Source organism: Calypte anna, chromosome 9 (assembly GCF_003957555.1).
Source record: "Calypte anna isolate BGI_N300 chromosome 9, bCalAnn1_v1.p, whole genome shotgun sequence".
NCBI lineage: Eukaryota > Metazoa > Chordata > Aves > Apodiformes > Trochilidae > Calypte > Calypte anna.
Genome location: NC_044255.1, coordinates 25157394 through 25183447, shown reverse-complemented (window position 1 = coordinate 25183447; position 26054 = coordinate 25157394). Strand labels below are relative to the sequence as shown.

General features: G+C 46.3%; 1 protein-coding gene across 1 annotated transcript in view; it reads left to right on the top strand.

The window, feature by feature from the left end:
- Positions 1–26054, top strand: part of MED12L (mediator complex subunit 12L) — a 103424-nt gene extending 77370 nt beyond the window's left edge. The window contains exons 22-44 of the mRNA XM_030455917.1: positions 1989–2130; positions 2995–3115; positions 3704–3805; positions 5419–5532; positions 7768–7970; positions 8459–8647; positions 9221–9295; positions 9427–9617; positions 10036–10197; positions 11598–11709; positions 12921–13010; positions 13596–13705; positions 14132–14267; positions 14761–14922; positions 16270–16632; positions 17602–17758; positions 18509–18726; positions 21442–21531; positions 22151–22332; positions 23167–23317; positions 23801–23863; positions 25283–25364; positions 25857–26054. Coding sequence (XP_030311777.1) covers positions 1989–2130; positions 2995–3115; positions 3704–3805; positions 5419–5532; positions 7768–7970; positions 8459–8647; positions 9221–9295; positions 9427–9617; positions 10036–10197; positions 11598–11709; positions 12921–13010; positions 13596–13705; positions 14132–14267; positions 14761–14922; positions 16270–16632; positions 17602–17758; positions 18509–18726; positions 21442–21531; positions 22151–22332; positions 23167–23317; positions 23801–23863; positions 25283–25364; positions 25857–25909 — 3268 coding nt within the window. The 3' untranslated portion in view covers positions 25910–26054. The remainder of the gene's footprint in view (positions 1–1988; positions 2131–2994; positions 3116–3703; positions 3806–5418; positions 5533–7767; positions 7971–8458; positions 8648–9220; positions 9296–9426; positions 9618–10035; positions 10198–11597; positions 11710–12920; positions 13011–13595; positions 13706–14131; positions 14268–14760; positions 14923–16269; positions 16633–17601; positions 17759–18508; positions 18727–21441; positions 21532–22150; positions 22333–23166; positions 23318–23800; positions 23864–25282; positions 25365–25856) is intronic.

The window sequence follows — 26054 nt, the reverse complement described above, 5'->3', positions numbered from 1 at the left end:
ATGGGAATGGGCTGGCTTTTTACATGATGCCCATCAGGTTTCCTTTCCTCTGACTGTGTCTTTTTTTTTTTTTTTTTTTTTTTTTGCAATTGTTTCCATTCGTTGCTGCAAACTTACTGAGTATGCTTCCTCTGGGTTATTTTTTCTGATTGACTTCTGCCCAAAATACGTGCAGTTCCTGTGTTCTTCTCTCTGTCCCCATTATGAAGCCATCTCTGAATCCATCTCTGTCCATAGGAGACAGAGGTTATTAATCTGCAGAATTTGCCAGGAGGGAGTTAGGAGCAGACAGCACTCACTGCAGGACAGCCAGAGAGCTTTCTGTGCCACGCTGACACAACAGCTCAGCACAATCTTTGCTCATTAGAATCCTGCAAATGAGGGAAGGTTCTGCATTAGGTCATTTCCTTCTTCTGATGCAATTGGTGTTTAATTTATTAAACGTGTTTACTCTTTACAGAACCCATCTTCATAGATAATATGTAGATTTTAAAAAAAATTTTAAAAGTACTAGAAGCTTTATTGGATGAAAGCTATAGAAGTTATAAGTGTTACCAGTTATATTTTAAGAGAAGCTTGGACCTCACAGTGCACAGTTCCAGCTGATCTCCAGTGACTAAGTTTAGGATGGGATGTTCATCTGTCCTGTCCTGCAGGAGTCCTGGTCAGGTGGAGATTTGCTCTGATCCAGCATGACACTTCTTGGGTCTTATGCCCATGTTAGACCTTTGTAGGTGATCTCAGGGTACTGACAAGAGGAATAATAAAGTACCTTTGTAGTGAAGCAGTGTCAGTCTCAGGGTTTTACCCTGCCAGTCTGTTTTCTTTCCCAGGCACACTTGATCTTCTCCTGCAGATGTAGCACTGTGGCATGGACACTGGCTGACCCTGGTTTCCCACTCTGCAGCATCTGTGGTGCAGGGTGATGCAGACACAGATCTTTGGATCCAGCCTTGACCTCTGTCCCTGCACCTTGGTTCCTCTTACACAATCTAAACACCAAGAACCTGGTGTTCTGTCTGGTCAGGTTTTTAATAAATTCTTGGGTTTGATAGTTAGGAGGAGCTGGCAGCCTTTTTAAGGTTGCTGACAGTTCATGGATTTTTTTTCCTTTTGTTTTCTGATTGAGTCCTGCCTAAAATATGTGCAGTTCCTGTGTTCTCCTCCCTGTCCCCAGCACGAAGCCATCTCTAAAGTGTCCAGAGGAGACCATGAAGATCACCAGAAGCCTGGAACACTTCTGCTATGAGGAAGGGCTGAGGGAGTTGGGGTTGTTCAGCCCAGGGAAGACTCTCAGTGGACCTTAGAGCACCTTCCAGTGCCTGAAGGGGCTCCAGGAAAGCTGGGGAGGGACTTGGGACAAGGGCCTGGAGTGGTAGGATGAGGGGGAAGGGTCTCAACCTAAAGGAAGGAAGACTGAGATGTTAGGAAGAAATTCTTCAGTGTGAGGGTGCTGAGCCCCTGGGTGCCCAGGTTGCCCCAGAAGCTGTGGCTGCCCCATCCCTGGCAGTGTTCAGGTTGGATGGGGCTTGGAGCCCCCTGGGCTGTGGGAGGTGTCCCTGGGCATGGCAGGGGTTGCAACTGGATGATCTTTAAGGTCCCTTCCAACCCAAACCATCCTCTGAAAGTGGGGTGTCCTGGGCAGAACAGAGCAGCTGAGAGGAAGCAGTTTTGTAAGAGCAACAAAGGGGAACAGCTAAATGTGGCCAAACGAGTTTCACTGTGGAACAGAGAAAAAATAACTTGCACTGGGGTGATGAGTCAAGTGTGCTGGCTTTTAATGTGTTAGGTAAGTCTGAATCACACACCAAATCACTCATCTGAACACCAACTTATGTGTACAGTGCCATACTCATGTTTGGACACAAACCCCCAGCTTAAGTAGGGAAACACCAGTCCTTCTGCCAAGCACTGATCTGCTTTTACCTAAATATTCACGTTTTTACAAAATATCTTGCTTCAGTGTTAGTTCTCCTCTTCTCTCCTAGGATTAATGACATGGCAAACCTCTGTGCAGAGCTGACTGCGTGCTGCACGGTGCTCAGCTCAGAGTGGTTGGGGGTCGTAAAAGCTCTCTGCTGCTCTTCAAATCATGTCTGGGGTTTCAATGATCTGCTCTGCAGTGTGGATGTAAGTTCAGTATCTTCTGAAGTACCTGGTAAACCTATTTTCTCGGGGTGAACTTAGAGGCATGGTAAGATTTCCATTCAATGTGAGATGCTGAGCACAAATGGAGCCCTGTGTCCATTTGAGTTTTCAAGGTGTTTGATGAGATTTCTGATTGATTTTTATTCTTTTATTATTTACCCTCTTTGGGGTTAACGTAGATTTTGAGCAGTGCTTATGGTTTTCTTTTGTAAATTTTGTTGTTATAGAATGATAGGAAATATCAGAAGTACTCTTAGAAAAGGAGCAGGCATGTACAGAAACTTTTTCTAAAATGCCTTTGGATGTGCAAATAACTATCTCTGTTTTAAAGATCCTGTTTTATTGCTGGCTCTTAGATTGTAGGAGGGGTGGTACAGCTTGCTGTGCCTTATTCATCTGGTGTAGGTTATGTAGTCCTGTTCTAGTCAGCAGGGTTACCGTGACTGGTATTATCCAGTATCTAATTCAATAAATTTACCTACAGTATGATTACATGTGCATTTAGGAACAGATTGAAACCCTGTGCCCTGGGATGTATTCTCAGAAGTCCTGAGGCTAAGGAATGAGTATTGGTATTATCAGTTTTTATAGAATGGAAAAAAAATCTCAAGCTTTTACAAGATTTTTTTTTTAATTTCAGAATTTGTGATGTTTGAAGTAGGTGTTTGTTAAAATTAAAAGCTATAAGCATTTGCCATAAAGTATTTGAGAAATGCATCAGGATTTAGAGACAAATGCTTATGTATAAACATTTTACCATGTATTCTTACAGTTAATTCCACAGTAGTCATGGCCAGAGCTGTGTGTGCTCTGTGGTGTGAAGCCTGGCTCTGTGTTTCCTTCCAGGTGAGTGACCTGTCCTTCCACGACTCTCTGGCCACTTTCATTGCTATCCTGATTGCCCGGCAGTGCTTTTCCCTGGAGGATGTGGTTCAGCACGTGGCACTGCCTTCCCTTCTTGCAGCAGGTAAGAAAATACCCACACAAAAACTTAAAATGGAAGCTTAAGATTTGTTGAGATGTCTCCGTTGCCTGAGCTGGTGCCTTGGGTGAGGTCAGAGAGCCCAGACATGAGCAGGGTGTCAGATCCTGACAGTGCCTCTGCCCTTCTGCTGGGCACCTCCCCTGCTCACAGCTCCCTTCTGCTCTGCTCAGACCTCTGCCAGCTCTGCTCAGGGGGTGCCTTTCCCTCTGCCCTCAGCCTGCTGTCCCTCACCTCAGTGTCTTCTCCTCCAGCCCTGCAGTGCTGCTGCTGTGGTCCTCTCCGTCAGCCACTGCACATTTGCATGTTTCTTTGCATTTGTGTTTCTGATCTCTGGCAAAAGCCATTTTAACCCTGTGTTTTCTTCTGCCCTTAATTAGGTCTCCTGCTTACCAAAAATTGTACTATTCTTCCCTGTTGTTAATGACTCAAGGCCATAAGTGCTGATTGCTGTTGATGAAATTGCTTTATTCCCACTTGAAGCGTGGCTGTGAGGTAGAACATTTCCAGGCCTGCCACTGGGACTTGTGGTGTCCTGGGCAGATGCCTCATGTCCACATCCCATTCCCACAGCCTGTGGAGACCCCGATGCTGAGCCTGGGGCAAGGATGACCTGTCGGCTGCTCCTGCACCTCTTCAGGACACCCCAGGTCTGCCTCTTTCCCCAGGGAGCAGGTGAGTTCTGCTGTGTGGTCCTTTCATACCAAAAAGTGAGACCAGGTGGCTTCTGATGGCTTCAGACTTCATGTCTGAGGGTATCCATGGTGCAAGAAGAAATGACAGCCTGGTTGATATGTGCTATGCTTGCTTGTGTGGCAAACCTTTGATATGGATATAAAACTGTGTAAGTTTGCTGAGACTTACCCCTTACCCACACCTGGCCACCCAGAGGTGGTATAATGTTGACATAAACCTCAGCCACATGAGCATTTTACGCAGTAAAAAGGCAAATTAAGTGTTAGCTCAGCATCTGTGTATGCTTCAGCAAAGCAGTATGAATTCAGAACTGCTCTGTCCTGGGAGTTCTTGTTTTGTTTTGGAATTCCACTGAAACATTCCTGGGACTGATCCACCTGGGTCTGTGGGACGTGACACAGTTTGCACCTTCCCTCCTGCGAGGAGCTGGCAGGGCAGGGGCAGCTCCTGCAGTGGCTCAGCTCCCAGTGCCTGGGATACACATCCTGCACCTTGGTAGCTTTATATGGAAATAGAAATGAAATGTATAAGAAAGCCTCTAGTCCAGCAGAAGAAACTTGAGGAAATTAGATCTCGGAATACAGTAGTGTAGTTCTCTTTCCTTTTAAATTTGAACATTCTGTGGTCTGACCTGTGTGTGCTTGCCGCAGACCAAAAGAGGAAGGAAAAGGGCAAGGAACAAGCACCTAACAATTAAAAGCCTGGAAATATCCTGTATTTTGACTTAAAAATGTTTCAGCAAATTTGATTACAAGACTATATCTATGGGAAAGTGAAATTGAAAGAAAAAATTTTTTCAGCTCTGAAGTGGTGTCATATTCTTCCATCTAAAAATAATATTAATTTCCCTTTTTTCACCAGAACTGTGTGACCTTTGTTGCATATTTGAGCAAAAAAAAGTATGAGCTATGAAGAATACTGAGTAACAGAAAAGTTTTATATGGTCCTAGGCTTCCCTAGAAATAAAAGCAGATTTGAATTGATAGGAAAAGTCATGTCTGAACTCCACAAATCAAACAAAATGTGACTGTGTTGCTGTCTTTGCTTACACATGGCTCAGTTAACTGCCTCAGAAGATCTGTCCTTCCTTTCTCCCTCCCTCCTGGTTTTCAGGCTGTTTGTCTTGTCCTTGAGGTTAGAAAAAGCTCTCACTGCCTCTTTCTGCAGCCTGCTCCTGAGCTGCAGCATCAGGCTTCACTGGAGCCCAGGCATTTATGTTAAGTCTCGTTTGTTAAAATGAGTAGAAGAGGGAAGTGATTTCCTGAACCAGAGAAATCAAAACCAAAATCCATTTCAGGGTCTCCTTGTGATTAAATTTGGTGTTTACATGGGCACAGTGAAATGTCAGGCTCCTTTTTCTATTGAAGTGATCAGAGATTACCTTGATATTAATACATCATAGCCATGTATCCCCAGTGATCTTAATGGCTTACCTGTTGGTCTTCAGCTTCAGAAGATGCTGTTCTCCCTCCAGTTGTTGTACTGCTGTAGCTATTCTAGATGAAAAGGATTTTGTCAAAGGAAATTTTAGCTAGTAAATAAACTTTCTACATAAAAACAATTTCCTACAGGATTTACTCTTCTTTCCATAGGGAAATTCTTTCCTGGAATTCGTTCTTCTTGTGACCGTCACCTCTTGGCTGCTGCTCACAACAGTATAGAAGTGGGAGCTGTGTTTGCAGTCTTAAAAGCAATTCTGATGCTTGGTAAGATTGTGCAGAGTCATGTGTGATGTTTCTGTTTTGTTGTTTGGGCAAAAAACCAGACCGTGCTACTTCACTTCCCTGGGAATGCTCCTGGGAAAGGAAAAACCTGATGACAGGAGAAAAATGGGGCTGCTGGCTGTGCCTGGGTAGCATGTTCCCCCCAGGGGTCAAGAGGCAGAATTTTTCCCTAGTGAGTCAGCCCCAGCTGAGGAGGCTTAAAGCAGATGTGCTGCTTTCCCTTGCTGACCCCTGCTCCCACCAGCAGCCCTCAGGACGTTTCAAATCTCACTCTCTCTCAACTGTAGAGAGGAAATATGGTCTCGGGTGACTTTTCCCTCCTTTTTCCATGTTTTGCCACAACTCATGTGTGTCTGTCACTGTGGAAGTTACAGAAGAATCCCTGCTCAGCAGCAGTCCTTGAGAGATGAGTGTCTTGTTCTCCCAAACAAATAACTGCCCAAGAGCTTTGGTTTGGCTCAAGTTCAGTTCAGGCTCTTGTTACCACTGCTGTTGGGTATTTTTGGAGCTAAGTAAGCTAAACAAGCAAGGTTTTCCAGATGTGGGCATACTCACATCTGGGTATATCCCCAGCTGCTTATACCTCTGTTTGCCTTTTTTGGCCAGTGCCTCAGAACTGTCTTAAAACCCTTTAATGATCTTTCATGATGTGACTGTATTGGGAAAGATATTAGAGGCATAGCTATGGGATGGGCTCATGGATTTGGGTGAGTTTGAACTGCATTTAGGTCATTCTCTTCATTCTCTTCCTACTCAGAGTGCTGAGATTTTCTGCTTTTCTTCATTAGTGGTGGGTAGTGTGGACACTTGTTTTTTCACAAGGGACATGATGATGCCAAGTGGCTTGAAGGAAGATCCAGGCACACAGTTTATTTGTGCCTGTGTTGCAGCACATCTCCTCCTCTACCTGAAGTGGTGTATCTGGAGATGTCTCTAGTTGGCACCCTGTGTGGCTGTGGCTCTGAGAAGCTGTTAAATACAAGTCCAGCCTTGTTACAAAGAGGATTGTATGCTGCTCATGTAGGAGTCACTCTAATGCAGCACAGAGCAGGAGGGCACAGGTCTTGGCTGTTTCTTAGCACTCACTCTGTGTCACAGCCTCATTCTCTGTGTCCAGGGTAAAGCAGTGGGGGGAACACAGAAACAGGGGTAGGAGAAGTTGAGTGCATGGGAGGACCCACACACAGTGTTTGAAGTGTTTGTGTGAACGTGTAGCAGCCCAGTGATGAGGTGCTGAAAGGCTTGGTGCAGTAGTTTGAAATATTTTGCTGGTAGCTGTAGATTTGGGCAGTGCTGGTGTGTGTGTAACCAGGAACTGTGCTGGGAACCTGTGCTTGAAGGGGCAGCTTCACCTTGGTTGTTGAGCTGGATAGTAAACCAGGGGGTTTCCTAAGGGATGTCCTGTGTGCTGCATCAGGGGGTGAGGAGGAGTTTCTGCTGAGAGGGGCCTGGGCTCTGTCTCTGGTGCAGGCTGACATCCCCCACACCCCTGGGCAGCCTTGCAGCCTCTGGGCTGTTGTTGCTGCAGTGTTTTGGGCTGTTCTCCCCACTGCCACACAACTGCAGTCCCATCTTCTCCCTTGTCCAAAGTTTCAGGACCATAAACACAAAAAACATCAACTGATACAGGACTGAATTTTTTTGCATTGTGTCCAAAGTATTTTTCCTTGCTTCCCCAGCTGGCTTTGGGCTGTAGAGCTGTGCTGGTGCCTTGCAGGGCTCACCAGTGCTGGCCAGGCTCCCTCTGCCTGCTCTGCACATTCCCAGGAAGGTCAGTCTCTCTTCCTGGGAAGTTCATGGTAAGGTTGGCCAGGGGGTCACTGCTCACAACTTGTCTCTTAGATCTGTGGAGTGTTAATAAATCAGAGTAGGAGAGAAGCCTCAGAAGGAGACATCTGAGAAGAGCAAGTAACCCAACCCTTCTTATCTGCCAGAGCAATTGCACACACTCACAGACCCTCTCCTGTCAAGCACACAGTGTCTTTATTTGTGTTTCAGTTGTATAATTTTTTTATTTTACTTCTGCAATACCTGTTAAAAAGATGCAATGCAAAGTGAAGCAAGGGGCCAGTGCTCTGAGCCAGTGATGTTCTGGTGTTCTGAGTGCTGCTCCCGGGGCTGTGTGCCTCCTCCCCAGCTGTGTGTCCCCAGAGATGTCCCTGGGGATGGGTCTGGGCCACGGGTTCACCCCAATGCTTCTCTGCTTCTGCTCTGCAGGAGATGCTGAAATTGGCAGCAACAACATCAACAGCTCCTTGAAGGGTGAAGACTTCCAGATGAGAGGCTTGTTAGATGAGCTCAGTGAGGATGGGGTCTGGGGTTCCTCTCACACTTTGAAGTCCTGTGGAAAAGCTGTTTCCATAGAAACCGCCAGTCTGAGCGAGTATGCCAGATACGTGCTCAGGACCATTTGCCAGCAGGTAATCTGTAACACTGACCTCGCTCTGCATTTGGAGAAACCATGGTATTTTATTTGAGTCACACACATTGTGGTGCAAAGTGACTGCTGAAATCAACTCAGTGTCTCAGTTCTGTCTGGGAGTCCTGTTTCTGACAACTTATGCACCGAGTAGTATGTTACTGGGGAGGGAAATAGCTTTAGTTAGTTGCTAGCACCTCCCTCCACCTTACCAGAATGGAGATGATTTTCTTCCCTGAATCTCAAGCACTTTGAGGAGACAGTAGGACTGGTAGCTGTCTGCTTCTGCAGTGGCATTGTTTGTCCTGCAGTGCAGTCTGACACTTTCAGGTGGTACTGAGGGACAGAAGACATTTCTGATCTCACGTGTTGCATCAACCATAGTTCACTTCAAATTTTCAATATGGAAAAAAATCCCTTTTCTGTCTAGTTTACCAAAGGGTAGTATTTCCTTGAAACTGTCTCATGACTCTGTTTGATTACTTGCAGGAATGGATTGGAGAGCACTGTTTGAAGGAACCTGAGCGGCTGTGCACAGACAAAGATCTTATTTTGGATCCTGTTCTTTCGAACAAGCAAGCACAGACACTCCTCCAACTTATCTGTTATCCTCATGGTGTTACAGAGTGCACGGAGGGTGAGAACCCTCAGAGGCAGCACATCAAGCGCATACTGCAGGTACTGCAGGGGGAGACCCAGGGTGTGCTGGCATCCTGCAATGGGGACACCTCATTTCTTAACCCACAAAATGGTTTTTCTTTGAATTGCTTTGTGAAGAATCAAGGCAGAAGTATCTGTGCCAGGACAAATAGGGATCAGAGCCCTGCAAAATACTCACTTCAGCTTCTGCATCACTTTAATCAGGTCTCAATGGGCTCGTGCTAAATACAAACAAGTCCACTGGGACAGCAGAGCCATGGGTTAATGTAATTACTAAGGAAAGGCTGAAGTCCATTTTCTGTGTTCACATTTAACTAAACTCAGATTTTGCAGAGAGTTAGAACTTTATTCCAAAAAGCTGCATGGTTAAAAGTGCTGAGTAACAACGATGGCTGTGAATATGTGAAAGTTAATACACATTCTTTAGTAGCTCTGATATTTTGGCATGCCATTAGACTATCAAAAGAGTGACAGAGATGGTCTGCTTAAAAGAGAGGCTTTTGCATGTAATGTTTTCAGTTATGAGCTTACTGTCCTCTGCAGACCTGTGAAGTGTTGACAGTTGTGTTTGTAATGTGGATTCTTACCTAGAACTTGGATCAGTGGACTCTCCGTCAGTCCTGGTTGGAGCTGCAGCTGATGATCAAGCAGTGCCTGAAGGAGCCCGTGAGTATTTGCTTTCAAACTTCCTTACCTAAATATTTACTGAAAAAAAAAAAAAAAAGTATGTTAAATTTTAACGTAGTCGGTGAGCAAACATACCACGAATGTGCTAGTTTACTTATGTTTTACTGTAGGGTTCTGGGTCTGTGGCTGAAATGAACAGCTTGTTGGATAATATTGCAAAGGCGACAATAGAGGTGTTTCAGCAATCCGCTGATCTAAACAATAACTCTTCTAACTCTGGTATAGGCCTCTTCAATCCAAACTCTGTTGGAAATGCTGACACAAGTAATACAAGACAGAATGGTAAAAAGGCATTCCTAAGGTATTTTTTGCAGCACCTTTTTAATTATTTTAGCCTCTGTGACGCTTAATTATGTGTAGATTGCCTGAATTTTATTTTTTTTTTCACTTGAAAGAGGAATGTGCAGAAATGAGTTGTCTGAAGGTTATTTCTGTTTGTTTCATTTAGCAATAAATATAATTGCTACTCTTGAATTTTTCTGGGAAACAGAAATCATAGAATCATAGAATGGTTTGGGTTGGAAGGGGCCTTAAAGATCACCCAGTTCCAACCCCCCCTGCATGGGCAGGGACACCACTGTGACTGCTCAGTCCACAGCAGTTATTCCAGATGCATTGTGTCAACAGCTTTAGTTAAAGCAGTTCAGTTTTACAGCAGCTGATACTGGTTGCAAAGCTAAGTGGATATTTAGGCTGAAATAAGTTTGTTGTACTTCCAGTTCCTCTGAGCGGCGAGGAGTGTGGCTGGTGGCTCCCCTGATTGCAAAGCTGCCCACCTCTGTGCAAGGTAGGGTCTTGAAAGCTGCAGGAGAGGAGCTGGAGAAAGGTCAGCATCTGGGGTCATCTTCTAAGAAGGAAAGAGACAGACAGAAACAAAAAAGGTATGAGCTTGGGATGTCCCTGCAGGCAGACCTGAGAGGGGTTTTTGGAGGAGTTGTCTGCTGAGGGCTGGATCTTGGCTTCACTTTTCTGAAGCAAAAACTTCATACAGGGTTCAGGTTTCATTTGGTCTGAAGAAATATCACTGTCTGCAGAAGAAGACATGAGAAAGCTTTGTAACACATCTTCCAGTGGCTGTTCTGCAGCTTGGTGACAGGAAATGTTAGAGATTTCAGGACCAGTTAGAGCACTTGTTTTATCTTACCTTCTATGGCAGTAGAAAAAGCAGAACTTTTCCAACCATTAGGATCCCCTAGTTGTCATGTCACTTAATTCCTGTTAGGAATCTCTTAACTCTCCCAAGGTGTGAGAATTTTAATGGCTTAATGGTTATTGATTTTCCTTTAGTACAATAGTCTCTCTCAGTCTGTCATTTTTTTGTGCTTTGTTACAGTTAGGATAGGAATTCCTTTTAATACAGTACACAACAGGGTCTCTGCACTTCACATACCAACCATCTTTCTTTTTGTGAACTCTTCCACAGCACAGTTTGGGAAAACAAAGCACTTCTCAAAGGCTTGTGGTATTTGATTGTTGTATATGGCCTCACCATCAGTGCCTTGTCCTGAGGTGGTGGCAGTGTGTGTTATCATGTTGGTCATCCTCTGTGCTGTCCAGGGCAGTTCCCCTTCCCTGGGTGGGGACCAATACTTCCACCTATCATATTTTCCCTTTCAGATTAGATTTCTTTTTCTTTTCTTTCCATCACAGTTGCAGCATGCCTGCTACTTGCTGCAGTGCTGGGCTCTCCTCCTTCACCTGGCCATTTCTTTGTGTGTTTCTTCTTCATGTTATGTTTAAGATGGATACACCTTAATATAAAAAAAAAAAAAAAAAAAAAAAAAAATGTCAGTAATCTGAAAGCCTTTGCACTGGTATGGCACATCTGCAACCAGCTACAGGTTTCTCCTGTAATCCTGGTGGCTGTCATCCTCATCAGTGCTGGAAGGCAAAATTTGGGATTGGCTTCAAACCACTAATATGGATTAGAAACTTCAGCTGCCTAATCTCCATTAAAATTATATCCCTGGTTAATCAAAATGCTCTGTTTCTGAGTCAGGCCTTCAAGTGTCCCTGTAGGTCCTGGTCATTCCATGCCTGGAGCAGTAATGACACAGATAATCTGTGTATTTATGCTGGCTGGTGCTCTGCCTCCTGTGTGCATGTTCCCATTTCCCTACCAGGGCTTTAATTTACTAAAACAGAAGTTTTAGTAAAAGGAGACTCATAGGCAGGCAGTGCCACTTCCTGGAAAAAAAGTAGACAAAACAAGGTAGGGAGTGAGGATGAGCAGAATGAAAAGGACTTTCCTAATTGACTTCTGTGTTTGCCTCTCTTAAAGCATGTCTCTCTTGAGTCAGCAGCCTTTCCTTTCATTGGTGCTGACTTGCCTTAAGGGCCAGGATGAGCAACGGGAAGGGCTTCTAACATCACTGCAGAATCAAGTCAATCAGGTAAAACAAGCACATAACCATGGGCACCCTTTGTTAGATGTTTTATGTGTCATCAGTTTTATGTGTGTGTGTGATGGTATAGAATCAGGAAAATGGCAGTGCAAGGGCATGCCAAAAGGATCAGTCCAGGGAAGGGAGGATGAGGAGGTGTTTGTTCCTATTTGAGAGGGAATACATGTTTTTTTTTCTAAAAATTGTTTTCTAAATGTTTAAAATATGCTTTCTAAGATATTGTTAGAGAGAAACAAATGAGTTTGTTTTCAGTTCTTTCCAGAAGAAACAGGAAAAAATGTTTGTCCTGAGAGGAACAATTTTCTCAGTCTTCAGCTTCATCATGAAAAGTTTTTACATATTTGAAACTTTTCTTCTCTAGGAAAGCCCTTCATATTCTCCAGTTGGACAAATAAAAAAGTTTCCATGTTAAAAACCCCACAATATTGCTAGTCCCAAACAGCCCATTGCCTACAGCTCTTCCTTTGGATCCCCTGTGCTCACTCACAGCTTCTGCTGATTCTGCTCCCCTCTGGGTCTTGCTCTGGCCCATGCCAGCCCCTTAAGACTGTCCTTAAAGCAAGGATACAGAGTGCCTGGTGTAGTGGGTGCATGTTTCCATCTTCTGCCTCTAGTTTCTGTGCATTACTGTGGCAGTGGAAGCTGATACCTGTGGGCCTGATGTTTTCTCATGCTGCCTCTCAGCCCAGGTCCAGGCTGTGTTGTGGGTCCACATCCCAGTTAAATTCCTTCCTTTGATATGTTTTATCCCGATGTCACTGTCAGTTGGGCTTTCCTTTTGCTGGATGGGTTCTCCCAGTGCCCTCACATCCTGGTCATTTCTCACCCAGAGATCCCACCAGATCCTGTTGGGAAGCTTCATCCAGCACAGGAATTCTAGTTACTTACTGGTGGTGAACAGTTAAGTAGTGTTTCAAACAGTAGTTTTTAATGGGTACATAGCAAAGCTGCTTATTGTGTTTTTGCTACAACAGGCAGGCCTAGTCATGCAATTGATGGCAGATTATCATCTCTGTTCACATCAATGTATTTCCCCACTAGTTTGCTTAATCTGTTCCAAGCCTTAAACAGGCATGATTATAAAAAGGTTAACAAGCCTTTGTGATTCCTTATAGATAGTGATCACAAATACTTCAACTCCCAAGGGAGGACATTTCTTTACAGGAAGAAAACAGATTTATTCAAATGCTTTTTCTTAGATCCTTAGTAACTGGAGGGAAGAACGGTACCAGGATGATGTTAGAGCCAGGCAAATGATGCACGAAGCCCTACAACTTCGTCTTAACTTGGTAAGAAAGACTTATGTGGTTTTTCTGCTGTTATGAAAATGATAACCACAGCCTGATGCTGTCCCTGGTCCAGGCCAGCAGGACCTGAGCCAGCTGTCACTGGCTTTGGGGCTGCTGTGACTGCACTGGCAGTGGAGCTGCGGTCGCCTCTGAGCTGCGTGGGGACGTGCACTTTGTTGTGGGTTGGGAAGCTCTCGATATGGGAAACATTTGGTTTATCATTGCAACAGCAAGATTTTATCCTTTTGTAAACCATAAACCACATATGGAGTTCAAGGAGGAATCTTCTTGTGCAAAGCTGGCAATGTTTATGAGCTAAAAGCAGGTACTGAGAACTGAAACAGCCTCTATTTACTGAGCGAGACACAACTCTGGAGTAAGCTTGAAGCCCTTCATGCAGTTCCTTCTTGGGAGAAGCTTCGTGCTAGGAGCATGGGGTGGGCAGGAAGAGTAATGTGGAGTCATCCTTTTGAGATGGCACTGTCAAGCAGGAGCTGGTGGGCCTGGGTGGCAGTTGTGTCCCAGGCAATGTGTGTGTCAGGGCAGGGGGAATGCAGCCCCTGCCATCCGTGTGCTGTCCTGCAGGTGGGGGGCATGTTTGACACCGTGCAGAGGAGCACCCAGTGGACCACAGACTGGGCACTGCTGCTCCTCCAGATCATCACTTCAGGAACTGTTGATATGCAGACCAACAAGTACGTCCCTGCCATTTAAATGGGCTAATTCATGTCCTTAGTGCATTTAGCTTGCATGGATGTTGTTAACTTTTCTCACTATTATCCTGTCACTGCCCGAGCACCATTCTCGTGCTCAGCGCTGGGCTGGCAGCTCCTCTGGTTTGCAGAGCTCTGAAGCCACAAATGCCACTCTTCTTTAACAAGCACGTGCCTGAGCTCTTTCCATAACTCCTAATGACTGCTAGCAGTGTGTGCTGTCTGTGCCTCCGAGCTGGGGTTTGTGGTGCCCTTTGTGTGTGAGTCCACCCGCACGCGTGTGCTGGGAGAGGTGTGTGTGTGTGTGCAGGGAGCCCTGGCCCAAGAGTGTGTTCCTGGCCCTTGCTGTGCACATCTGGTCTCTTGGCAGGCATCGTTCCTCAGGGTAACACTTGTCTTTCCCCCCAGTGAGCTGTTCACAACCGTGCTGGATATGCTGGGTGTCCTCATCAACGGGACGCTGGCCTCCGACCTCTCCAGCGCTTCCCAGGGAGGGCCTGAGGAGAACAAAAGGGCTTACATGAATTTAGTGAAGAAACTAAAAGTAAGTGTGATCTTCCTTCACGTTCAGTGTTTCTTTTGAATCACATTCTGTGCTCCTCTTTCAGTCCTGTCATTTCTACTGCCTGGGAAGGCTTCCTGGGAAAACAGGAGAGACTGAAAGAGAACTGGTGATACCAAGGAAGAAGAGAAGAGAAGAAAATGAAATTACAGGAATGGATGAATGAGAGGACAGACTTCTAATATTTTCTTGATATTAAATTAAAATTAGGGGCCTTGTAAGCTACTTCTGTTCGAGACTCTAAATGGGTATTACATGTTTTCCACATTCTGTCTAAACAAGAGCTGAAAAGATAATTTCCATTCTTAAAAGAAAACAGAAAAAACCTGGCAAAGCCATTTGTTTAAATTTAGTAAACGTACAAGGAAACGATTAATCCAGAAACTGGACATTTTCTAATAGTGAAAGCAGTGCAATGTCTCTCTTCCTTTTTCCCTCCTGCTGTGTTGGGCTGACCAGTGTGTTTGTTCTCTAGAAGGAGCTGGGGGACAAGCGCTCAGCCAGCATTGACAGGGTGCGCCAGCTGCTGCCTCTGCCAAAGCAGACCTGTGACATTATTGCTTGTGAGCCAATGGGATCCTTGATTGACACCAAGGGGAACAAAATTGCAGGATTTGACTCCATTGATAAGAAACAGGCAAGAGTAAATGTTTGCTCTTATCTCAGCTTTTCCGTGGTGTTTGAGGCAGATGGAATTCCAGCGAGCAGGCACAGCGAGCCCAGTGCCTCTGTTTGTCTGCAGTGTCACAGCAGTGCTGGGCTGCACATCAGCTTCCTGACCTGCTCTCACTCACTCCTGAAGCTACAGCCACAGCACTGCAGCCTCTTGTGAACAGGTAGAGGCTTTCTGTGAGGGGATGCCCAAGGTGAGGACTGCTGGGCTTCTCCAGTGGGTACCTTCAAAACCGGTTGCAAATGGCAAACTGTTTTTTGGTAGCAGATGTATTTCTGCTCAGAAGATTCTTGTGCAGTTGTTGTTTGCATGATCTGTGTGAGCAGCCTTGGGCAGGTGTGGAAGCTGGGGTGGGTTGGAGCTGTGCAACCCCAGCTGAAGGGGTTCCAGCACCCTCTGGGGACTTGGACCAGGCACCAGCACCAGCAGCCTGCAGCAGGGAGCCCCTCCTGCCTCCCACACCTTGCTCTGGGCCTTGCAGGTAGTGTCAGAGCTGCAGGTAGACTTACAGATTAAATGGAAACAGTTTTATGGCAGTGGAACAAATTCAGGAGTGTGGGTGACCTCTCACTCTGATCTGTCTGGGGCTCAGTCACTGTGTTTGCTGCATGCCCAGTGTCCATGGTCAGTCTGGAGCTCCTCGTGCCATCAGAGCTGGCACCAGCTTGCTCAGTTTCACAGCACAGACTCTTGACTGGTGTCAGCCAATTCCACAAAAGTCACCAAAAAGGAAATTACTTTTGGCATGGAGTTGAACAGCAGAAGCTCTGACAAAAGCATCTGCTTTCCATGCAGAATCCTGCATTGGAGAGCTCCTCTGACCTGGGAACCTTTAGGCCCGTTGCTTGCTGGGAACAAGATCCTGCTTACTAAAGACAGAGGAAAAAGGCAGGAGGAGGAAGCATGTCACTTGTTTTGAAGCTTTTGGGTATATGAAGGGATGTGTAATTTTTATAAGTAAATTTATTTAAAAGAGAAGTGTAGAGCTTTTTATTTTGTGTTTTTTGTGGTTTGAATATGTAAACTTTTAGCAAATTTACCCTCTACTCGACTTTTCCTCCAAAATATGATGGATTTGACTTGAGATTTTTAGCATAGCTATAAGCAAATAGTACTAAAAATATAATTGTTTTTATCTAGGGCAGCCTTGGGGAGAGGTTAAAATCCCACCACTGTGCATTTGGTACATCTTTTTTGGGGGGAAATTCCTTGCTGTCTTTTCCTGGCTCAGATAGTGATGTACAAAAACAAGGAGTCTGCTCTGGTGTTCAGCCTTCTTAGTATACTAACTTTGCTTTTATTCTGAAATAGGGTCTTCAGGTTTCAACCAAACAAAAGGTGTCCCCTTGGGATTTATTTGAAGGTCACAAAAATCCTGCTCCTCTCTCCTGGGCATGGTTTGGTACAGTTCGTGTCGACAGGAAAGTGATAAAATACGAGGAGCAGCAGCATCTCCTCCTGTACCACACTCACACCAAACCCAAGCCACGGAGTTACTACCTCGAGCCCTTGCCCCTTCCTCCAGAGGAGGAGGAGGAAGAGCCCACCACACCAGTCTCTCAGGAGCCAGAAAGAAAGTCAGGAGAGCTCTCAGATCAGGGAAAACTTGCCACGGAGGATGAGAAGAAGACAAAGGGCAGGAAGCGAAAGTCAAAGTCAAGCTCAAGGGCTGATGTAAGTAGTTGGTGCCCCAGGCAGAGCTGGAGACACCTCCCTGCAGCATCTGATGGTGAATGGGGCTGTTTCAGGTACCTTCAGAAATTGTTCTGCACCTGGAAGAGTGGGTGCTAGTGCAGGGAGTGAATGGAGATGGTCAGGAGGAGCCTGGATTTCTATCCAGTAGAGCTCAGTGCAGAGGAGTGTGCTGTGCTTGCCACCTTGTGTGCAGCTTCAAATATGCTAACCTGGATCATGCTAAATATTACTCAGGTTCTGTATCTGCTTTCTCTTGCTTGGGGTGAAGTACAGCTCTAATTCTTTGTATCCATTGCTAAAATTCCTCCAGTTCAGATGATGCTGCGAGCACACAGGTTGGTTCAGATGGAACCCAGTTTGAAAGGAGCTGGTTACTGTGCAGTTTGTTCTGGTTTCTGAGACACTTTCCCTTCTGGCTTTAATGTGTCTTGAGATGTGGATTCCCAGGCTGAAGGCTCATTTGGAGCAAGGGCTTGGAAACCATGCCTGGCACCAGACAATAACAATGTGCATTTACTGTAGCAGCAATTCTGCTGTTCCCATCCTCTGCTGCATATTGTGGATGTGACAGTGTTCTGTCAGCATCCAGCTGGTTTGCCAATGTTTGTGGTTTAATAGCTGTAATTTAAAATAATATTCTGGCCTTTTTGATGTTTCTGTTAAGTTCCTCTTGTTACTTATATCCTGATACAGTAAACTGTTCTTGTGCTGTACGGAATTACAGCCTGCAGAGGAAACTTGCTAATAAAGTAAAAATGGATAGTGTGTCTAGAAGTTGTTAGTGTTAATTACCTGTGGGCAGCCTGAGCTTCCTCTGTTTTTTACAGCATTGCAAACAACAATGGGAGCTGTCTCTGTCCTTTAATAATTCAGTAGGAAAGTTGTCATTATTTATGAGTTAGTAGGGTATGAATGTCAATAATGTCCACTTTTACTGTGTGTTTTCAGGAATATCCACAGAATAACTTGTACAGAGTGCCTCCCACTTACTCCCCACTCTCCTCTCACCTGATGCACCATCCTCCCCCTGCCCTCTGGGGTTACAGCCTCCTGGGGACCCCGCAGCCCCCCGGCTTCTTCCTGCAGAACCCACCCCTGCCCCCAGGTACGTGTTGGGGTTTATTGCTTCTCTGATTCATAGCAAGAGCCATGCTGGCTAATTTAACTTCTAGGTAGAATAAATAAATCCATGGGCTCACTTTTCCCCCAGCATTTGTGGTATGTGCTTAATTTTTTGTTTTACTTCTTCCAGTTCTGATGTACACAGTTTGACATCAGTGTTGTACTTACTCTAGAGGGCAGCAGTTTGTGGTGTTTTGAGAAATACTGTTGTGTCCTGCTTGGCGATTATGCTGGAGAAGTTTAGAAAGTCTGGTTCCAGTCATAAAAGTTAGGTATATTTTCTGAAGCTCCAGTTACAAGTATGTCTGTATTTTAAGTGTGTGGAGCTCTTCAGAATATGCCAGACAGTGGTGAAAAGGTCTAAAAAGAAATGTGTAAGATTACCTTCCACGGTCTGACATGCAGATACAGGATTTTTATCAAAGAGCATAGAGTGCATAAATTACTGCCATTGCATTATCAAGCTGTCTTATCATCATAAGATGTTCATATCATGCCTTTGATCTGATATGCAAATTCTGCTCATTAGTGGTAGTCAGACATTTTATGTGACACAGAGCATGCAACAGCCCGTAGCCTCGTCACACCTCGTGGTAGTCTTCAAAGTTATTTTGCCCATTTAATTGTTATTTAAATTGTCAGTAGTCTGGTTTAACACAGTTCTCTGTCTGCCTGTGCAGAGGGCAGCTTGGTGGGAGGCAGGGGACACATCTGTGTTTTGGGTGGGTTTCAGGTGGCTCCCGGCTGGACCCGACAGGCTCCTTTGTCCCAGCCAACACGAAGCAAGCCCTGTCCAGCATGCTGCAACGCCGCTCTGGCAGCCTGCTGCAGCCCCCTGCCCTGCACCCCCTCCCACCCCAGCAGCAGATGCTCCAGATGAAGCTCCTGCAGCAAGAGCAGCAGCAGCAGCGGCTCCACAGGCAGCAGGCACAGGCACGGGCTCTCCAGCAGGTTTGTCCAAACCCCCCCGGTCTGAAGAGGAGCAAACACAGGGATTTTGCTTGCCCAGTAAAGCTGCAGTAATTCCCCACGTACTGCTCAAGCAGGGCCATCTGCTTTTAAACTTCATTTGCCCTCTAGCCTCTCAGCCCCTTCTGTTTTCCCTGAGTTTCATAAAATCAGGTTTTGCCTCTGCTGCTTGGGGGTATTCTTGTTCCCTGTTGTGTGGCAGAGGCTTTGGTAGGGGAGGTGCCTGGTGCTGTGTTCCACCCAGCTACCAGTGGGCAGCAGGCTTTGGGCACCATCTCACTGAGTGCTGGTCCAGCTGGCTTTCAGTGCCTGTGACTGAGTCCAGGCTTAAGTAGGAGCCCTGGGTGAGCAAACAGTGGTCACTGCCTATGATTAGGTGGATCATAAAGTAATGATTGAAGAGCTAAAGTTACACCTTATTCTCACATTTAAGAAATGCTGTTGTTTAACACTGCCACATTTGGAGGACAAAAGATGTTGCCCTTCCCCTTTGGTTTCAGTCAAGGACGGGATCTGAGGCATTAGGAGCAAGCTGTGATCTGAATGGACAAACTGTCAAGTTTACAGAGAGTAAACTTGTCATGACAGCATGAATTCATGCCTAAATAGGATTGGGAAGGTGTCTGTGATGAACTTCTTGGTAAAACTGGGACCAAACTAGTATGGTGTGAAAGCTGCAGTAGAGTTCAGCAGGGTAGGGTCAGGTCCCTGTTTCAGCTCATCCTTGTCAGCCAGCAGCTCCCTGTCAGCCAGGTTTTTCTTTCAGCAGTAAGTCAGTAGAAGTTAAACTGATGTAAACCAAGTCAACCCAGCCCCATCCAAACCCAGCCCCGCTTTCCCAGTTAGGTCCCCACTGTGGCTGGTATAGAGCCCTTTGCATGTTTCTGTCCATACATTTCATAAAAATACAGAGATTCATTATCATGAGATCCACCAAAAAGGAGCTTGTTAGTGTTCCTAAACACCAGTGTTCTTTAGTACATAGAGGTGAGCTCTGCTCCACTAACAAGCCAAGCCTAATTCTTAGCACTGTTTGCTGTTTTCTTGCCTGTCCTTTTCCTTTAGGATGTCTGTAGCACTGGTGTGTCCCTTCAGGATGGCTTTGACAACATAATGGTAACCACTCTGAGACCATGAACTTCTCTTTGTTTTTCTTTCTGCACAAACATGCATTTCTTTCAGAACACACTCTGCACACTTTGCTTTTGATGAGAATGATCTGCTTTGGCACTCCTCTCACCCAGGGGCTGCATGTGGGAAGGCTGTGAATACACTTGCACACATAGAATATTTCTTTTCTTACAAAAATTTCCAGTAACTTCATCACTGATAATTTTTTTTCTTTCCTCTTGTGTTGTGTTTCTGGCTGTGAACAATGAGAGCAGCTGCAAGGTGTGTCTGATCCCATGTCCATCTCAGCATGGCTGGTGCCTTCCAGTTATTCACTAAAAAAGCTGTTTCAGAGTCAGGTTGTGGAACTTTTGCCCAGCAGCTGTCTTGGAGGAACTGTTAAAAAAAGCTGTTAAAAGTACTAATTGGAAAGGCAAAGCAAAATGTGTTTTTGAAAAGGCTTTTCTGCTCCCCCCATTGTCCATATTTTACATGTGTGCAGTCTCTCCTGTTAGCATGTCAGATCACCCTATTTTGTATCCCATAGAGGGAGCAGATGGAGAGTCCCAGTGGTGCCACGGTATTTTCTCCCATGTGAGATTTTTCTTTTCCACCTACTTGTAGCATTGCTTCTTGCAGTGTGTTATCACAGTCACTTTTAGCCCTAACCAATAATGCATCTCTGTAGGGATATCCTGATGAAAACGGGAAAAGCTTTGTAGCAGGACTCAGGGTTTTTGTTTGTTTTTGTGGTGAGCTGGGCAGCTGCAGGGCAGGAGCATCACTGCTCCCAGCTCATGTCTGCTGCTGAGCTCCAAGAGTGTTCAGAAGTGCAGCTGAGCAGTGTCCCTGTCACACAGGACATGCAGAGACTGGGCTGTGTCCTTGGCAAGTTCTCATTGCCAGTCCTGAAATTAAAGGCAACTTTTTTTCCCCCCCTCTCTTTCCTGGTGCTTCAGAACACATTAAACCAGTTACAGCTGAAATCTTTAAATGATTTGCCATTAATTGGGCACAAGCAGCAAACACTTTGAGCTGAGTGAACTTGGCTGTCTGCAGATCATAGTTCTGAGTTTCCAAGCTGTACTGGAGGGAGCTGGAGGTGCTCATGTTACCCATTTATCATACTGGTGTTTGGTATGTCATTCTAAAACTTGCTGCTCAGCATTTTGCCTACTTCACCTGAGGGACAGCTAGGAGTTGGGTAGCCTGAGGAAGAGATCAGCAGTGTGTTGATACTGGAGATTATCATTCACTCTCAGTTTCCTCTGTAATCCAATGGACTGTCTTCAAGACAGCCAGAATATTTTTTTCCTAATCCTTTGCAAAGCCCCATTTTATAGGATGTCTGCAAGACCTCTGTTCTTGAAAAATGGCTGGTCCTTCCCTGCTGCAGTTACAGGAGAGTCAAGAACCAAACACTTCCACTTCCCTGTGAGTAAATACTGTTCAATATTTGGCACTGAGCATCTGCCTTGAAGGAAATGGCCAAGTCTCTGTGACTCTTTAGGACACAACTTGGTAGGGTTTATGTCCAGAAGTGGACTTGTTTGGGCTGTGGGGGCTGATGGGTGGTGTGTCTTTCAGGGCCAGCCAATGGACCAAGCTGCTGTTTTCTCTCCTCAAGTTCGACCTGGGTCTCAGCTTCCGCAGTACCCAGGGGTACAGCAAGCACAGGTACTGCCTCAAACACCTTCAAACCCAGCTCCTTCACCCCCAGCCCCATCCTTCATGCTTGGGACCTGCTCTGTTAGTTGGGGTGAGGATGTGTCCTCCTGCCAGGACCTCGTGGTCTCCAGGTCCTGAGGCTGGCAAGCGTTTTAATGTGGTCACTGCCTGGTTTCTCCTAATGCTGTTGCTGGTAAAGGCAAGTCCAGCCTTAAGCCTGAGGTGTGACTAGTTTTTGGTGAGACAGTGGTACCAGTACTTGGTTACTATGCCATGGTCATTCTGCTCTTTGGGGTTTTGGGGTAGACACAAAGAAAAGGGTGAGGTGGAACTTGGAGCAGAGCCCTGTGTGAGCCCCTCCTGCTCCATGTCATAGAATCGTTGAATGCTTTGGGTTGGAAGAGACCTGAAAGATCATCTAGTACTAACCACCCCACCATGGGCCAGGATACTTTCCACTAGACCAGGTTCCTCCCCATTGCAGCTGCCTGAGCCCCCAGAGAAGGGGTGCAGCCCGGGGGGGACCCCAGTTGGGGTCTGGGGTCAGCTCTGTGCCTCCCTGCCCTGCCCTGGTGGAGCCCACCTTTCTTTCCTGGCTGATGGAGTGACTGCTCTCTGCCCTCTGCAGCATGTGCCCCATGGATACACCCTGTACAGCACACAGCAGCCAGCTGGGGGGGGGGTGGTGCCCCCCCAGGGGTACCCCAGCCCTGCACTGATGGAGCAGCTGCAGCAGATGCACCAACAGCCTGGGGGGCCCCCCCCACAACCCCCCACTGCCTACCTGCAGCCCCCCCAGGGCACTCAGAGGTGAGACCCCCGTCCAACGGGCTGGGAATGGGGTGGGCTTCGTGGCAGCTTTGTGCAGAGGTCTAAAGCTTTATTTAAAGTACAGTGTATTAATCAAAAAGGAGGTTAATGCTGGGTCTAATTAGCAACAAATGTGCATTTCTCTCTCCAATTTCCCCCATTTTTTCCCTCATTTAATTTTTATTTTAAGTTGATCTTGGCACATGTTGTAGCCCAGTTGTCCTGTGGGTTCAGAACATAAAAATTCCTCTAAAGGCAACTGTTGGATCTTATTTCACTGCACACGCAGATATTGTGTCTGTATTCTGTAAACACTTGTGTGGTATTAGACAATAAATATTCTGGGTTTACCAAAGAGTCTGTAGTCAAGAAAACACCAGGCTAGCTTGGTAATTTAATTTAGCAGCAGACAAATGAATTTTTCTGGGGCTTGAGTAGACTACAGTAGACTGACTTGGTTTGGGAAGTGCAGTGGGGCTGCAGTGCATGTGGGAAATGGGAGGGGGTTGTGGGTACTGAAAAGATGAATCAGGAAAGGAATCTATAGAAAGGATTGTTGCATAGTGACCCCAGTGGAAAACTGGAGCTTCTAGTGACAGTATTGGATTAATTTTTTTTTAACCTAGCCTAGTCCAACTCTGCTCCTAACTCAGAAACATTGCCACTTTTAATTTCCACTTCAAACAGATGTGTTCAGTAGAGTGACCCCTAAAAACCACGCTTAAAACGTAACATCTTTTGAATCTGGCAGCCTTATGTTGCAGCTTATTGAGTGCTCCTGACTTCTGCTCTTTCTATAAACAAAGTCTAATCCACTCTTTTTTCCCCACTCAGACTGAGCCATCAGCCTTTGCAGCCCAACTCCCTGGCTGGGGAGGGACTGGAGAGCACATCAGCCTCAGGTCCTCACCCCACGCTGGGCTCAGTGGCCCAGGAGCCCCTCAGACAGAGGCAGCAGCAGCTGAGGCAGCAGAGGCTCCTCCAGGTGAGGGTGTCTGGAGAGGCTGGGGCATTCCCTGCAGGAAGGTGTGTAGGTGAGGGGGGTACTCATCTCCAAACCTGGTGCTATCAACCCAGAATGCCTTCACTCAGGTGCCAGAATTCATTGTTCACGTGGGGCTTCCGTATGGACATACATGTGAAATTCAGTACTTCCATTTTGCAAGATTGTAGAACACCTCTGGAGAGGGTGAACTTGAGACCAGCCTAGCTGCATGTGCGGAGGCCAAAGCAGTGGTTTCCTGCCCTGTCTGGCCTCATAACATGTACTGCAATTAAACTGAAGGGCTTGCTGCTTCTCTGGCCTTTCCCTATCTTCTGATTTGATGAGATATTTTTAGTTTGGGGGTAAGTATCAGTTTATCAAGTAAATACGTGGGGCTTGGCACAGGGGAAGTATATTACATTGATATCCTTCTGGTGGCCCTTCGAGGGTTGGAATTATTTTCCTGATTTTGTCTCAATGCAGCAGCAGCAGCTGGGGCAGCAGCAGGCACTTGGTCTCCAGCCCGTGCAACCCCAGCAGCCCTTGGTAAGCAGAGGTGACTGCCTGAGTTTTTGGGAAGGGGTGAGGGCAGTGATGGGGGGGATGTCACTGATGGAGAGGGATGCTGGAGGGTGGCTGTTCGTGGCTTTGGGCCTTTGATTTTTAGGCTGTATTGCTAACAGGCTGGGGAAAAGGTTTTGGGTTTTTTGTTTGAAGATCCTTATAAATTAAATCATTAGTCACAAAACAGAGCTGTGTGAAGTCAGCAGTGCAAACAAAATTGTTTTGGAGGTGTTCCTTTATGCTGAAGGTCAGCCTGTTCTAATGTAGGATTCCACCAAATCACTGTCACTACCAACTAATTTTAATGGACCCATCTGCTGGATCTACAATGTTGTGATGCTTGTTTCCCATATTTGGGCAGGTCTCCAGATACATTTAGGGTAAGTGAGGGTAAATAGAAGAAATTTGCTGTAGAAAAATGGAGATGGAGTATTACTGGAATGGCTGCCTTCCCAGGGTGAAAGCATTTATCAGTGTGATCTGACAGAGAAAATCTTGCAATTTGTTGATGCAAGAGTAAAGAAAAATGAAGGGTGTTTATCTGATGGCTATTGACAGGTCATTTTCATCCATTTGGGGTTTTTTCCTCAATAGCTTTTATCTCTTGAGCAAACTGGATGTGAGAAGCTGCCCCGGGGAGTGAGCACCTGCCCAGCTGCAGGCTCCTCTCCCCACCTGGGGTGCAGCAGAGCTCCCTGTGCAGTGCCCTGCAGAGCCCTGCAGTGGTTCATGCTCCTGCCCAGCCTCAGCAGGGCTGTAGGACTGCGAGCCAGGGGTTACACAATGTGTCTGGAGTCAAGGATTTGGTTTCAGAAAGGGAAAAGATGCTGAAGTCTTGTAAAAGACTGAAGCTCCCTTCAGTAGAAGGGAGTAGAACTGTAGAAGTTTTTCTGAAACAGAGCACGGGTGTTTCTGTGGTGTGTGTCATGGTATTAGAGAGTGGGACAGCTCTGGGGTTACTCGGGACAGCTCTGGGGTTACTCAGCACAGCAGGTTCTCCAACTGGCCAGGTCTATTCTGTATCCCTGAGCCAAAGCACAAGAAATCACTTAATCAGAGGCACATGTAACTTCACCAAATCTGATGAGAAGGGAAATTGTGGGAATTTTTCACAAAGCTTCTTTTGGCTTCAACCACATGTAAGTGTTTAAAAATTCTAAAAGGGCTGCTAGTTTTGATTTGTGGTTTTGATTTGCCTTTTTGAGCAGTGCAGCCAGGAGAGCTGCTTGGGTGACTTGCAGGGTGATGAGTGGCCTCTCCAGAGGTGGAAAAACAGGGAGTGACTCTGTCCCTTGTCTCTGGGGACACATGCACTACCTGCACCACACCTGGACATGTGTGAGGTTCCAGGGAGTGCAGAGAACAAAGTCCTGTGAGTTCTTTTTCCTCTTCCTTTTGCAGTTCCCCAGGCCAGGCTTGCAGCAGACACAGCAGCAGCAGCAGACGGCAGCGCTGGTCAGGCAGCTCCAGAAGCAGCTCTCCAGTAAGTAAGCTCTACACCAGTACGTGGATACTGGGACAGGAGTTTCTCTGCCTGAGGGGTGCTGCCTGTTTGGATGCTGCTGATCATACCTGCAAGTGATGTACCTGCTGGCAGCTGGAGCCCCATCCCCCTGTAATACCCAAATTGTGGTGCCAGTGCCTCTGCTGGGCTCCAGAGAAGCCCAGGCACTGGATGGTGACCCCATCACAACTTGCTGCACGTTTTCTCCATGCTCATGTTGTGTCCCCGCTTACTGCAGGACTGGATGACCTTTAGAGGTCCCTTCCAACCCTAATTATTCTATTGTTCTTCCCTCACATCTATGGCCCTACAGCAGGCAGAGTCCCTGAGCATGTCCCTCCTGGTGCTGTAGAGGTGTGGAAGGGAACATTTTGACTGTTTTTTGCTACTGCTGCAGGAAACCCAGGTGTGCTCTGTGTTTCTGTAGAGCTGTCAGAAGGCACAAACTCTCCCCTCTGCTTTACCCCCCAGGCACCCAGCCCCAGGCAGGGGTGAACCAGTACGGGCACCCCCCACACTTCTGAGCTGCAGCAGGAGGCAGAGGCCAGGCCACGTTTGCACTGAGGAGCAGAACTTCACCTGTCAATGCACTACTTGTTGCTAGAAGCAGGCTTTAGTTTTCTTCTCTTATTATTTCAATATTATTTTTCTGAGCTGCAGTTGATGTGA